Consider the following 15487-nt stretch of genomic DNA (forward strand, 5'->3'; position numbering starts at 1 on the left):
TAGCAGTGATTTAGGTATGTAACGTTTGATTTGAGGCCATGTAAATATTCAGTAGGGTAATTAATGCCAATACATAACTCCCTACATCCAAAGGGGCTGAGTTATATCCCCAATGTCTACTGCCTTGTATGCATCCTAAAGCAAGATGTCTAAATTGCCTGTTCCTGAATGATGTGATGATGTATTTGAATTCCCTTATATTTTGGGGATAAAAGCATCTGGCAAATAACAAAACAGTTTTTATAAATCTCTCATCCACACACACATAAAAAGTTACCCCCATATGGACGCATTGTTTATTACACATTAGCAGTAACAGGGTCTGACAGAGGCACTGAACAATGTGTGAGAGTTCATGTGTAACAAACATGCACATACACAAAAATATATATATATTTTTTTAATGTAGCCATACTCAACGGACCTCATCTATTTAAGGGAGCAACACAAGATTGTCATCTGGAATTATTACACCCATTTCCAGGTTCGCTGTGTAACAGCTGCTCGGTCATTCAGGCAGTGTGACGATCAGAGAAAGGGAATAATGTGGGAATACTGCAATCCAATCAGCTGAGTCTCTCTAGTGTCAGGAGAATACTGCTGTGGAATAAGCCAGTGTGTCCGGTGCTCTCCTGTGTCACCAGGAGCCGTCCGTCCGGTCTGGGCCTGTGGACCAGCACACGCTCTCCTTGTAACAGACTGAGCTCAGAGTCTTCCTGGGCTAAATAGGTGGTGCTCACTCTGTGCCTGGTGGGAAACAGAGAGGCAAATGGAAAAACGTTAAGAGAAAAGCCGCAGTCAGGCCAAATTCAGTGACTACCGCGAGTGCCAAAAGAGTGAATGCTTAGAAAGACTAAATAATAAATATGTCGTCAAAGGACCATTATGCTCAAGTTGTGTTCCAGACAATGAATCACCTGGTGGGACTGAACTGAGCGGATGCGGCTGATTGCATGGGCTGTTTCTGGGGGTTGGAGTTCAGGTCAGAGATCTGGCTCGCCTCCAGTCCTTTCCTAAGGACGGGGGCCTTCCCTTCTTTGAGAATGATGCCTGGTCCATCTCTTCCCAGGGTGAGTGATGGGGCCCACACCTCCAGCGAAGGAGGCCCCGTCGAACCTGAAGAAGCAATCTGATTTCCAGAGGACCAAGAGGAGGTTCTCCGCCTTATAAGAGGGGATTCTTCCTCTGTGAGAAACCGTACTGATTTCGTTGCCTGGCGTGAGGAAGGTGGCGGGGGTGGGGGGGGGGGGGGGGGGTATTAATAATAATAATAATAATAATACATTTAATTTAGAGGCGCCTTTCAAGACACCCAAGGTCACCTTACAGAGCATATAGTCATCATTCAAAACTATGTAAAACAGACTAGGAATAAAAGGAAAACAGAGGTTAAACATGAATAATAATAATAATTAATAACACTCAAAGACGCCTAAAGTGAAGGGGGGACCTCACTAACCACCACCAATATGTAGCACCCACTAATTATTATAAGGTTATTGTAAGAGAGCGATTATTTAAGACGTTTCATACATAAACCAAATTATGAATTCAGTACTTTAACTTTCATGGGAAATAACAAGGTGCAAAAAAATATTAGTTTACCTTTTCCGTGTGGTTTTTCTGCGAGTCGGGTCGAACTAGGATGGAGTGAGGGCCATTTGGAAGTTGTCTGTCTTGCTTGAAGGCAGCGTCGTAAGAAACGGCAAAGTTTCTGCTGTTCAGGATGTCGGCAGCAGATGGCGCTGTTGCTTCAGACATCCAGCCCTGAGCTCTGCCAGGAGCAGACAGGAAGCTACTGTGTTTTTTCCTTTGCAGGACAGGGGAGTGGCTAGACACTTGGACCTGTTTTAAGTTCTGTAAGTGGGATTGGACATTTGAACTCGAAGCATGGGTTGTGTAATGGTTGCCCCGATGAGGCGTTCCTGAAAGAACAACATGAAAAATAAATAAGCAAGGGATTCTTTGAAAAAAATGTAACCCAACACCATATCAAATACCAGAGCGGGTCTTAGCGGTAAGATGTGAGAGATTGTTGTCCGCCCAATCACCTCCGTGTGAATTAAAAGCCCGCCTCACAGTGTCCCAACCTTGGGAGACCCCAGACAGCCTTCCAGCGGCAGCAGCCGCATTGGATTGCATCGTGTGCGGCCCCCCGTTGAGGACAGATGGGCCCTGTCCCATAGAATACCCTGTTCCATCTGCGTTGACCCGGTCCAAGGCGAGGACCACAGCAGGGTTCTTGGGAGCTGCGGGTCTCTTTCCCGCCGTGAATGTGTTATAGGATGCTGCTGCTGCTGGCGCTGCTTTGGTCTCTGTCAGCCTCGCGGATGTCCTGTCATGTCCAAGACAACAAAACAAGAATTCAGTCTTAACATATGGGAAGGACCGGCAGATCTTGTGGTGCTACATGAACTCCACAAAAGACATCAATATACCGTTGTTGTTTAATCATTTAGCAGATGGGTTTTATCTTAAGTGACTTGCAGAGAGTTCAGATGCAGGACACTTGCAGGCGTGTTGCTTTAAAAAGGTTGACTGCAGACATGACGGTTGGAATACCGTCATACCGTCAAAAAAAACCCAGCTTGGAGTGAAGGCTCCTATAAATAACTTTAGTGTTTCTGTTGAATTGTGGAAAGATACAGTAACTGTATAGTGGGGTTACTTAGCTAAACTACATTCACCTGATGCTGACCAGGAGCATAGAAGATATGTCTCCCTTCCAGCTCATTTGCTCTTTAGGCTCTCAGCAGGAGCTTTATTTCCAAACTTTTGGCATGCTTTGGTTTGTTATTACTTTCAACACCCCACACATCTTTGTCATCTACCCTTTATCAGACTGAATTAATTATCATACACGCCTCTGGTTATCTAGATTAACAAATTAATGCTTTACTTTATGGTACCCGTGATTCCGTTTGGCTTTCGTTACAACCCAGAGCCATGGCGGCGACAGAACAGAACACTATCCTGTCTTTGAATAAACCCCCAGCCTCCCCCCATTTTGTTCACACCATTCAAAATGTAAATGGTATTCAACTCCCACACTAAAGGCCGGCAGGGTTCGCGGGGGGGGCACTCACCTGAGCACCGGAGTGACATAGTTGGCGGGCAGGATGCCAACTTTGCTGGTTCTCAGGGACAAGCCGCGCAGCCAGCCCTCGTCGAAGCGTCCGTACACCCCCACCATCTCCCCCTTCCTGAGCTCCAGCTCCTCGGGCCGTCTGGGCTTGTAGGAGTACAGCACTGCACACCTGCGTGGTCCAACAGACGGAGCTCATCAGCATATTGTCCTCCCACAAGGGCTTCAGCCGTCATCATCGCAGCCTACGGTTTCAAACAGGCGTCTCGTAGAAACGGGGGGCTATGGAATATCGGAGCTGCCGTCCTCTCGGTTGGTTATTCGAAGGCTTGTTACAAAAGATGATCGTTGGTCATGAGGATGTTTTTGTGATGGATGTATTCAAAGATATTTGGTGGTTCAAAATAAAGACAGCCGTAATTATTCAAGGCTTGATACAAAGAAGTGATTGTTCTTCACAAGAATGTTTTACCATTGTGTTATCCAAAAGCCGACATTCGGGGGCTTCTAAACAAAACTACAATCTTCTATTGGTGGGGTTACTGGGCTCAACCGCAGCCTCACTAGACGAAACACTGGTCATATAGTCCCCTCAGTGACTGGCCGTGCTGTGTCCCATGTTGTTCTTTGAGGCTGTGCGAGCCTCCTGGAAGCACATTCTGGCATCACAGTGTGACGCATTAGCGCTGCTATCATTACTCACACGCTGATGGAGAGCTGCTGGGTGGAGGCGTTCTTGACCTCCGCAGAAGAGCTGGCCACCTGGGGGCTGACCAGCGCCATGGTGAGGGTGGGTGGGGTCGTGCTGTTCATCTTCTTCTCGCCCTGAAGAGCGTGCAGCAGTGAGTGAGTCAACATGGTTTCCATTGGGAAATAATAAGGAGGGAAAGAAGAGATGATGGTGTCACAATGGAATTTGAGCTGAATAAAAGTGACTTCCCGGTTTGAAGGCGAAATTAAAGAAGGTAGGGGATGGGTATCAGTCATATTGTGTGCTTGGGAGTGTGAGCTTGTGTATTCCGAGGTTTTATGTGGAATCCCGCTTATTGTGAATACATCCGACTCAGAGACAGAAATACTTTGGTGATCCGCGTGGGGAAAAGGGCTGGTTTAAAAAGTGTTATCAAGTGTCAATGAAACACAGAGGGATTAGATGCAAACACATGCCTGAATACAGTGTCAGCCACTGAGTCAGACAACAAGAATGTTGTTTTCCCAAGACTATGACCCAGGGGTTAGGTTAGGTAAGTAAGAGGCGCATTGGGCCAATTCTTTTTCCAAGCCTTTACGAACATATATTAAGATTTATGTAAAATTAACATTTGTATTTACATATGCTCGGAGGGTGAACAAATAAATTAATTAGTTTAATACATTTTTGGCAGCCACGATTTGCGCAATGGCTATGATCTGCACACAGGCTGACCACTTAACCTTTGGACAACCCCCTCCCCCACATAAAAATGACGTGAATATGACTTGATATGATCAATAAAACCCTTTTGGTCCACCCTTACATAGCAGAGAGTTGATGAAACACAGGCAGGCCTCAGATCAGCATGCTGGGAGTCGGAGCTCAGACAGCCAAGACCTGAGCTCTCAGACACATCACTCGGGTGTGGTTCAGAGTCGCGTAGGAATTATGTACCATTATCGCAACAATAATTACACTTCATCCCTGTGCGCTCGTAAATACAGCCTGAGAATACAGATTTGAATCTTTATACTTCCCCACAAGTCAATGGTTCAACCACTCAGTTACTAACTTACTAACTAATGAATGAACAAAGAAAAATTTATAGGAACCAGGCAACTAACTAACTAAATAATAAGGTGCAATGATGTGTAAAATAAGGTGGAAATATTGGAACTTGCATTCCGGGTGCCTTGTATAAATCTGGTGCAGTATGCTATCCAACAACTGCTTCAATTATAAATCCTCTGGGACAGGCCGCCACACATTATATCTATGCTCCATCCATAGGAAAACGAGAGGGAGGGAATTGAGCAGTGACGATATAACTACCACCACAGTCTGCCGAGGGTTCGGTCCACAGTGGGGCCCTAAGAGGCATGACGTGTAAGTGAACCAACTCAGCCCACGTTGTCCTGGGTTGAATGCAGCCTCCTACCTCCCGGGGACACGTAGCACCGCGAAGGGGGGACGAATGAGCCTTATTGAGTGCATCTTTTGTGCGCTATCCACAGAAAGTGCTATCTTAGATCGAGCTCTTGCTGGGAGCTTGCGGTGGACGGGGGGGCGCGAGACAGCCGAGTTGCCCTGACACCATAACCTAGAGCGGTGCGAGGGAGGAAGGCTGGCTCGCCCCTCAGAGAGTCAGATGAGAGGGAAGGTGGAAGAATGTAAAGGATCTCATGACGTGCAGCATATACGATTATACGATATACAACTTTATTTGTCAGTTTGGGCTGAAATTCTTCTTCCCTGTTTTTATAAGCACCTTTTTTCAATAATGTTATGATCAAGGATCAAGATAATAGTAATGAACAACGCTTAGAAATGGTTTACAGCTGACACCTGAATTTCCATCCAGGGATTAATAAAGGTTTATCTTATCGTAAACACCGACTTCGTGTTGCATAAGCTTTTGATCCCTTATTTGGCCCGTTGATGGACAACATGCTAGTTGTCAATCTAGGATGTTACTTATCACTTTGTCCACGTAACCATGCTAGTATAATCGCAGTATGGCTCTTCTCATCCAGCGATGATGGGAAGCCACTTAGCATTGTTGCGAGGCAGCAGAGGTGAATGCTAATGGGAGACGTTTCTCCAAATAGCACGCACACACACACTCAAAGGATCAACTAATTGGTAGACTGGGTTCAGCGTTAGGGACGCTAGACCTCCTGTCGTCTCCTTTTAAGTGAAAATGCGTGTGGCTTGTCTGCTATTATTGGCCCAGTGAAGTGAAAGAGGGAGTTCTACCTGCACTGGTGAGAGAAACCAGCTCAGCTTACCCCACACACACACACACACACACAAAGAGAGTGAGAGTGAGAGTTGGAGGGAGAGATGGAGGGAGATGTGTTATATAACTTACTCTGCCAATGACTCATCATCCTCAACATGAGAAAGAGCGAGAGAGAAACAAAGACAGAGAGCGAGAGCGAGAGCGAGAGAGAGAGAGAGAGAGAGAGAGAGAGAGAGAGAGAGAGAGAGAGAGAGAGAGAGAAGCATAGAGAGCATCCATGCTTCCCAGCATGTCATCCGGTCACTTTCACCTTTTGTTTCTGATTTCGGTCTTTTGACATAGTTTTTTTCAACACATTCCACCTTGTTTTTTCTGTCTTGATTCCAAGTGTTACATCATTCATGTTATCATATTCCCAGTCTTTTCCTTTTTACCCATCTGCCACATCCCACAACTCCTTTAGGATCTGATTCCAAACAAATAAATAAGTTTTGACACTTGGCAAGCACACTTTGTACATTACTGAACTTTGCAAAGGCAGTACCGTGAGAAATGTACTCTTATCTGGCTCGCTTGCTAGTCATTAAGCAAGGTTAAAAATACTCCATTCGGGCATGACGTTGTGAAATGTGAAATCAAAGGCTAGTCGTTTTGCCACAGCTTATCAAGGCTGAAGTAGTTTGTCTAAAGATTTGTCGTCTCTCCAACTGGTTACAGTAAAGACAGCCAAACAAACCACATATCCTCCATTTATTCTTGCAATATAACTACTTAACTATCTGTGAAAAGATAACAACCGAGTACAGAGAAGGGCTTACTTGGATGTAAAACAGATCCTAACTGCCCCCAATTATCAATGTTTGCAGCCTCAAATATTTGTGCAAACAACTTCTTTGTTTACGCGTTAGCAAGCATGCAAGCCGCCCAGAACATACCGAAAAATATGCTCTCAACGTCTCCCTGCTATCCTGAATCGTCCTGTAAAAAGTGTGGGAGCAATAGCAGGCCATCCCATGAGACCTTCCATGTCTTCCAATAAATTAATTAAAAGGAAACACGTGTTCTCCCATACCACCAAGTCATCAGGGTGCTGTTGACCATGCTCCCCTCCCACCAATCGAACCCCAGGCCTTCCCCTGATGCTTACATTCTATGGCTGCTTCCCCCCTCACTCCCTCCTTCCATCCTTACCCTCGGTCCACCCATCCCTTCCTGACGTTGTCTTTGGTGTACTTTCAGTGAGTCAATTCGTGGCGACTGCATCGCCTCGGCTGACCGCTTCCAAAGCCGAGTGTTTTTACTAAATTACTTCATTATCCGGTCTCCCCTTCCGCCTCGCCTCACACAACAACAGTCTCTAACGACTCAAGTAAAAATGATTCGTTATCACCCGGCAGGATGCAACAAAGAAAACCTGCTGCGATTTTATAATAACATCAAACTCAAAGAGGTTATGAAAAGGGCAACAATAAATCACAACTTTCAAATGAAAAACACCCGACAGCCATGTCGGGTCTAGGCCCCGCCCCCCTGTGACTCACCTGGGCCAGGTGCCTGTGGGACGTGTCAGAGCGCCGCTTCACGTGCAGGGCGGTTCCCTTTGAAGACGGCACCGCGGGCCCCTGGGTGTTGGGGCCGGCGGCAGCGGCGGCGGCGGATTGGTGCGGCACAACGTCACCCTGATAGCCTACGAGGTTGCGGGTGCTGGTGGACTGCCGCCGGGTGCTCTGGTAAAGGGTGCCGCTGATGCTGGGCGGTTTCCCTCTGCTAGCCAGGGGCAGACCGATGACGTTCAGGGTCTTCGGTGCCGGCGCCTGGAGGGCCCCGAACTGGGCGGTCCGGTTGGGTGACGGGGGGTCGGCGGGTCCCTTGCTGTTGTTGTTGCCTGCGTTCCAGGTTCGATAGAGGAGCTCCGCTGTGTCACTCCCTTTCCGGCTCCTTCCTTCCAGCAGTTTGGCGGCCACCGAGTTCGGCTGGAATCAAATCACATTTTGAAATATCAATAATAAAGAACACATAAAAAACAAAAGCAGAAATCCTTCGGAAAAAAAGGAAAAGGGTTCCCACTTTGCGGTAATTCCCAGCCACTAAGTGGCAAGTCTCTCTTAACACCCTTACTTTTCTCTGACTCACCCCCTACTCCTACAACTTGTTGGCAGGAGAAACAAGCGGGAGAGATGAATACCAGCCAATGAGCGCAGCCGGCTGAACCGGTGGTGTTAGCAGAGGAGCGGCAGGCAGACGGAATTATAGTGCCGCACAGCCAGGCTTTCCAGCCAAAGCAGCCAGCAAGGGAGGCAGTCAGGCAGAGCAAGGTTAATGCCCCTCCACTCTCTACAGTGATGCGTTGGTATACCACCCAGGCAGAGGGAGCATTACTGTGTCTTCACGCTTGGCTGCACGGCACAAGCGGGAGAACAAGAAGGAGAGAGAGAGAGAGAGAGAGAGAGAGAGAGAGAGAGAGAGAGAGAGAGAGAGGGAGAGGGAGAGGGAGAGGGAGAGGGAGAGAGAGAGAGAGAGAGAGAGAGAGAGAGAGAGAGAATAAAGTGAATGGAGGAGGATGACGAAAGGGAAAAGTGCATAGGTCGGGGAAGATGAAGAGCAGTGCTGAGGGCGCTCGGAGAGAGGACACAGATGAGCAACAAGAAGTGGAGGGCTAGGTGAGCGGTAATAAGTAAGGGGAAAAACAGTAAGCTAACTGACGCACTGCAACGGTAATACAGCTGAGAGAGACACAATTCTGGGAAGAAAATAAATTGAATATTAAAGACAATTTCAGAAAGAGGCACAAAAGTAATTAAATGACAGAGCGCAATAAGCAGGTTGAATAAACCTGACGTTGTCATGCGAGTGGCAGACTAATGGGAGCCTTTACAGCACACAGAAAGATAAGCTCTTCCCCTCTGCAGTTTATACTTTAGGTGTGACATTTCCGGACCATTCAACGACTACCAGGAAAATTAATGTTGTTACCCACGAATGACCCTGATTGAGCACTTCCTTTACTAGTGTCAACAGGATTATAGATCAGCTGGCTGTCATCCCAGAGAGGCCCAGGCAACGAGGAATGAAAGGGAGGGAAGAAAGCGAGATAAACTGAAACAAAGAGAGAGAGAGAGAGAGAGAGAGAGAGAGAGAGAGAGAGAGAAAGACAGAAAGAAATAGAGGAAGAAAGTAAGGACCGGAAGACAGAAAGGACAGAAAGAAATCACAAAACAAACTCCCAAGCACTGAAACCACTTACCTCTACAAACTGAAGAGGCAGAATTCCAACCTTGTCTCCTAGCCTAGCCTCGATCCAATGGTCATCCACTCTTCTGATAACGGTAAGAATGTCCGCCTGCAAATCACAATGTGACAAGAGAGAGATTGAGGGAGGTATATTTACAGAGAAACGGAAAAAGGGAAAGGAATGACTCAGGGGCTAAACAGCAGACAGACGCAAGTTGCCGGGAACTGAGTATGCGAGATACTATAGATAGAGACGTTGACCGGCACTACTCCAAGAATCAACTAACATCCACTACCGTTGTGTCAGTGGGACCCGGTCCTTGCTTTGACTAGACAAGCTATAAAAACCCATTTAACCATCTGCCTTCACTTTGTTGTTGTTTTCTAGACGGGAGAGGAAAAAAAACAAAAATAACATGGTAATGGAGGGTCTCCAAGCACTGTGCCCCTTACGTAACTCCCTCCCTGTTCATGGGAAGTAAGAAGTGCTGCAGAGGCCCCAGCCTCGGCAGTGCCTCTGGCTCTACAAGTTTCTAGTGTTACTGAAAACCTTTCAGACTGCGGCCAGAACAAAAGACACAAAGCCACCGCCTTTATAGTCCAGTAGAACGATAGCAAACAGGAGCCATCCATGTGTTAACGCTATGATGACAATGTTACCATAATAGACATGATGGCGATCTGCAAACTGCTCATTGGGGAGGTTCAGTGATTGAAAGAAAGCCAAACTCACTGAACCCTAGAAGAGATTTATGGGGAAACATGAGTTTCAGGTCTAAAGGGATAAGAGAATACAGTGAGAAAGTGTGTTGCTCCTCTGGATTTATTTCCCTGCTGGGGTTTTAGACCGTTTTTACTTGTCCATACATTGAACGCATTGACAAATATGGGCCTGTGAAGCCATGGAGGCTATTGCAGTAATAAAGGGCTAGAACAAAAAAGCAATAATAATAAAAAAGAGATAGCATTGATACAGCGCATCTCAAAACTTCATTGACCACTCAAAGTGCAATCCAATTCACACACACACACACGTGCGCACACGCACGCAAACCGGCTTCAACCATGCAAAGAAACAGTCACAGCTCGTTCTGTACGGAACGAGGAGAGCCCGAGAATCAAACTAGCATAACGCCTTCGGTTTCCAGACAACCTTGCCTGCCTCGTAAGCTCCTACTGCCTGCCTGCCACCCATACAAATGATCTCAACCCGGTCCAACCCTGCCTTTACCGGGTGACTCATCCAGGGTTTCAGGGTTTGAGGCGCCGGGACCAACCTTGGCAAAGCCCAGACAGTACTTCCAGTCTTCCAGGTCCATCTCTCTGGGGTTGAAGTCCTGCAGGGCCCGACAGAGGGCCGGCACTTCGGGCTTCCCGGCCGCGCCCTGCTTCTGGTGGGCCGCACCCTGGAGCCAGGCGCCAGCGGGGGATGACCTCCCACCGGCCGGAAGCCCCTCTCCGTAGTTCCGGTTCTCGTCCGCCTTGGGTCTCATGGAGCCAGTGTAGGCGGGGTTGGGCAGCACCAGCTCTCCCAAAGAGTCCTTTTGGTACAAGGCTCTTGTAGAAACCTGTGGAGGAGCAGAGGAGTTGTGTGTGTAGGGTTTTGTTTAGCTATCTCAGGACAAGCTTATAAGCTCAATTACAACAACGTTGTAAAAAACCCAGCTAGCTGCTTATGGATGGGGGTGAAGTGAATCGTAATGTTCTGCACTGGTAGGGTCAACAAGGTTCAGCGTGCCCTTTGGGGGGAACATTAAACTTATACCTTGACCTCGTTCTGCAGTGACAAAGTGGAGTCAGGTAGTTCAGAAAAGGACATTTGTTAACAGAGTGGAGGGGTGTACGATAATAAGGCGAAATAGGACACATCAGAAACAGTACACTACTAAATAAGTGAATGCCAAGTCTCTCAAAAGCCCACACAACCCACACATCTAAAATCTATTCTGTGACATTGAAAGATGTCATCTCGTGTCCAATAGTTTGTAAAATTATAATGTTTACATAATATAGCCCTATTATAAGATGACACATTTGCAAACAGTCATGCCAATTACAAAGCCTCCAAAACATAAATTACAGGGTCCGCTAGGACACACTGGCAGTGCTACAAAACATGTTCTAGCAAAACATATGTTGGCTGATTACGATGGAGCATAATCATTATTTGTAGGTGGGCTGTGGGATGGTTATACACTTCCACATGAGTGCACAGCTGCATCACTGTTCTTTAGAAATAATGCATTTATACGAGTACTGTATAAGTGTTCTCTCGGTTTCACTACCTACACTCAAGGTTTTACTAAAACACAAATGTGACAGCATGACACAGATACTCTACCAACATTATTAATAGTGTGTATTTGTTTACAAAGATCCCTCTCAGCAATATGACCCATTTCTGAGGACCAGTCAGGGTCAAGCTCCCCATGCACCGCTGCGTGCGTTCAGTGTCCCCCTCACCTCTTTATGCCTCTGCTGCTCTTTGCTTCGGTTTTCGCCCGTCTCCTGCTGACTCTCCCGGACCCCTGGGTTCTCTCTGGACAAGGGCACCATATAGCGGGGAGAATGTCCGCTCCTGTCGGGCCCCATGGGGTCCGGGGGGCCTCCGACTAGCCGTACTAGCAGGAGGTGGGCCGGGAGCTCATCCACGGTCCGAGCCAGGGTAGGGGTGAGGCACTCTGGACAGTACAACGGTGAGGAGGAGGATGCTCTCTTCTGGAGGCAGGCTTTACAAAAGGTGTGCTGGCAGGGTAGGATCTTAGCCGAAGCATCGAGCTGCTTGAAGCATAGAGGGCATTCCAGCAAGCCTAACAGAGCAAGCTCTTCCATCGAAAAGGCGGGTTTGGTGAGGAAATCGACTCTGAGACGGTTGCAAGACTGTAATCCACCATACTGTAGATAGGAAAATAGACAAAGATTCTAATTAAAGTGTTAAAATGTTAAACACATCAAAACACATAATACTCAATAATACGAAAATGCTAAGCTTACCTAGCCTTGTTTACAGTATCACGTCAGACTGATAAGCCAGTGAGAGGAGTGGCACACTTTTAAACACTTTAAACACACACGAGTAATAATGTGTTGATGATGATGATAATGATGATGATTGATGGTACATTAGACTACAGTTGCGATAACAGAAATGAAATGAGCCGTGGTTCATCGGTCATATTGCATGCTTGTATACAAGGTTTACAATAACACCTGTGTGTTGCTCGCGGGGGCTACAGGTGTCACGTCAGCTCACCTGGCCACACAGGTGCCGTACGTAGTCTTTACAAGAAGTTTAAAGCAGATCACATATTCCTCTTCAGTCGAAACCCGATCAGTTTAGAGAAAAACGATCAGGAATGCGGGCAGCAAAAAAGTCCAGAGCCAAAGTGCTATTCCATAAAGTCGGATTCAGAAATGCGCAACACTTTTCACCGGCGGGTTCTCTCGCTGTGACGCAGATGACGTCTCACGCACGGGACGGAATACGGCGGTTCCACGGGATAGGCGACGGCTGGCGAGAGTACGGTCTGAGAGGGCTAGCGTCCAGGGTGAATGACGACGTTAATACTTTAAATAAGGGCTCCGGGGCTCCGGGGCTCCGTACCGTGTCAACATAGCTCCCTCACAGCTGCGCATGGGGGATAAGTTACAGTGTTACAGTTGCACTGTCACATTTACCTTACTTCAGGCATTTGTGACGTCATGAATCCACGGTTGAAATCGGGAAACAAGATTTGTTCTGAACCCTAATACTGAACTGCATATAATGAGGCAATCTGAGATTATGCATTTAATTTATGTGCTGGTTCAAAAAAGTAAGTATCCACTATTTGTTGCAAAAATAAAAAAATGCCATCTCACTGTCCTTATTTTCTAAGTGCGCTCTGAGAATAGCCCTTTAATAATTTGTGCTTTAAAAAGTCATCCGAGAGCTTTATCAAATGTCCATGTACTTTGGTCTCCCTCTGCTGGTGTGGATCAAGAAGTCGGCTCTGGTGAATATTTCTAGTCTTGATTTAGAGGAAAGTAGGCTAAAACAAGTAGTTGTAGGCCTCGCTTTAGTACAAATCAAGAGTAATTGTACTAGAAGTAGTAACCTTGTGGTATCAGTAGTAGTCTCGTATAGGTCTACTACAATACAAATAAATAAACTTAGCCTTTATAAAAGCAAGTCTTGGTTAGTTGCTGAGTCAGAATCCTGTTTGCTATTTATTTATGTGGCACATAATTAATGTCTGTTCACTCATTTGATAAATTGGATACACATCCCCCACCATCTTCCAACCCAAAATTCCCCTTCTTACATCTGAAGAATGAATTATTCAGCCGTACTGCCTATGTAGAGAAAGTTCAGGACATCCATTGAATTTTTTAAACAGATATTAATCTTTCATTTGGTCTTCCACGTCAGCATAACTTGGGGAATTCTTGAATATATGACTTTTACAGGATGGTGTGTAGAGGCCATGACTTATTCATGTGTTCATATCAATGTGGTCAGGCTACAGCAGAACCTTTCCTTTCCACCTCTCACAAGTTACCAGCGGGATCACTTGTAGCCCATACGACAAACAAGATTATCCTTAGGCTCTGTGCATTTGGTGTATTTTGTCCGACATGTGATGTGATTAAAAATCGTGTTTCCTTGGAAAAACACTGAACCAAGTACTGCAGCAACAAACAAAAAAGGCAGCACAAGTAACTGGCCTTGCTTTCATTGTTCGATTCAGCATTCCCCTATGGACCCACTGTGTGGGGAAGACGCTGTATGTGCACTGCAAAGAGCCTATAGGGCTTGTACACCCAAATGCATCATGGGATTTTTTTGTTAGCGATACTCCGCCCTTTTGAGCATACTCAAGAGAGTTGTAGTACTATAAAATCTTAAATAGCCATAAATATACTGTAACCTACGCTAATTAAAACTTTGTTTGGCCACATCTTGCATAATAAATCCTGTGGCACTTTCTCAGTGTTCTTTCATAATGATGCATCATTTTCCAATGAATGACAATAAAAATTACCTAAAAAACACAACTGCACACTCCTTTGCATACAAAATGAAGGTGGTCAATGGAAGTTATGTTGCAATGTCCAAGCCCCATGCAGACTGGGTTGTGCCCATTATCGGCCACTGCTTCTGATTAAAAGTCAATGCAGAAATGACGACTAGCATCATCACTAAGCAGAGACAACCAGACCGGACACCTTAAAGGCCGCCTTTATGTCTGTAATGGGCTGGGCTTCCAGATTTGATGGCTCTGATAGTCTCTCGGAAATGAAAGGAGGGGATATGTCCCCGCGGGAGAACTCTGAGCTTGGCGCTGTCTCTTAGAATATCTCTGCTTGTCGCAAGTTGCTGTTTGAGGGGGAGTGCCTTCCTCTCAGGCCTCAATGTTTTATTTAAAAGGGTAGAATGCTGTCTCGCTCTTATAGTGCAGCCAACTCATTGAGTGTGATTGTTTGCATAACTCTCTCTCTTCTATTCTTTCCTTGTAATCGTTCTTTGCAGGACCTCTTCACACGTATCTAAACAATGTGCACGTGTAGGCCTGTGTGTAGACCCTGATGTCAGAATCCATTAACCGTAAATCAAGGAGCTCTTCTTATTTCCTCACCGGCTTCTGATCAGAGCATCAAGTCTGCTTGGCAAAACGACATGTGCAGTTATTTACAGTTTACAGTTTTAACTTGGCAATCGTAAACAGGGGTTTCCTTGCTATGTTTATAGTGCTACATGGTGACAGTATTTGTTAAGAACAAAATCAATGATACTTTCCCTGCCGTGTAAACGTTGACACCCATCAGATCTGGTTCAACCTGCTCAACCTGCAAAACCACAGCGATCCTGCCGATTGTGACGGGGTGTTACTGAAACCCAGGGCATTTGACAGTCATGAATAAGCACTTCTTCTGTTTGCATATTCTAATTGGGTCTGCAGGAATGTTTTGGCATGTATAAACTGCATTTGTGCTGCCGTTATGTGTATGTGCATGTGTGTGTGTGTGTGTGTTTGTGAGTGTGTGTTTGTGTGCGTGTGTGTATGTGTGTACACGTGCGTGGGTGCAAGTGTGCGTGTACTTATCTGATGTGTGTGTTTGTGTGTTTGTGTGTGTGTGTGTGTGTGTGTGTGTGTGCGTGTGCGTGTGCGTGTGCGTGTGCGTGTGTGTGTGTGTGTGTGTGCGTGTGCGCGTGCGTGTGCGCGTGTGCGTGTGTGTGTGTGTGCGTGCGTGT

General features: G+C 46.3%; 1 protein-coding gene across 1 annotated transcript; it reads right to left on the reverse strand.

The window, feature by feature from the left end:
* Positions 1–382: 382 nt before the first annotated feature.
* On the reverse strand, positions 383–12902 carry sh3rf2 (SH3 domain containing ring finger 2). The gene is made up of 11 exons (XM_060062902.1): positions 12506–12902; positions 11716–12147; positions 10530–10820; positions 9266–9361; positions 7563–7994; positions 3789–3910; positions 3087–3257; positions 2052–2335; positions 1606–1925; positions 918–1213; positions 383–747 (listed from the first exon to the last, which is right to left on the reverse strand). Exons 2-11 carry the CDS (start codon positions 12082–12084, stop codon positions 567–569), a joined length of 2562 nt encoding a protein of 853 aa, XP_059918885.1. The 5' UTR covers positions 12085–12147; positions 12506–12902; the 3' UTR covers positions 383–566.
* Between the last annotated feature and the right edge of the window lie 2585 nt (positions 12903–15487).

This window comes from Gadus macrocephalus, chromosome 10, assembly GCF_031168955.1.
Source record: "Gadus macrocephalus chromosome 10, ASM3116895v1".
Classification (NCBI taxonomy): domain Eukaryota; kingdom Metazoa; phylum Chordata; class Actinopteri; order Gadiformes; family Gadidae; genus Gadus; species Gadus macrocephalus.

Bases quoted from the DNA above. Each gene is read 5' to 3' on its own strand.
- sh3rf2 (XM_060062902.1), bottom strand. From the start codon at position 12,084: ATGGAAGAGCTTGCTCTGTTAGGCTTGCTGGAATGCCCTCTATGCTTC. The intron at 3,258-3,788 runs GTGAGTAATGAT...TGGACCACGCAG, and splicing joins CAGCAGCTCTCCATCAGCGT to GTGTGCAGTGCTGTACTCCT. The intron at 1,926-2,051 runs GTGATTGGGCGG...TTGTTCTTTCAG, and splicing joins GGCTTTTAATTCACACGGAG to GAACGCCTCATCGGGGCAAC.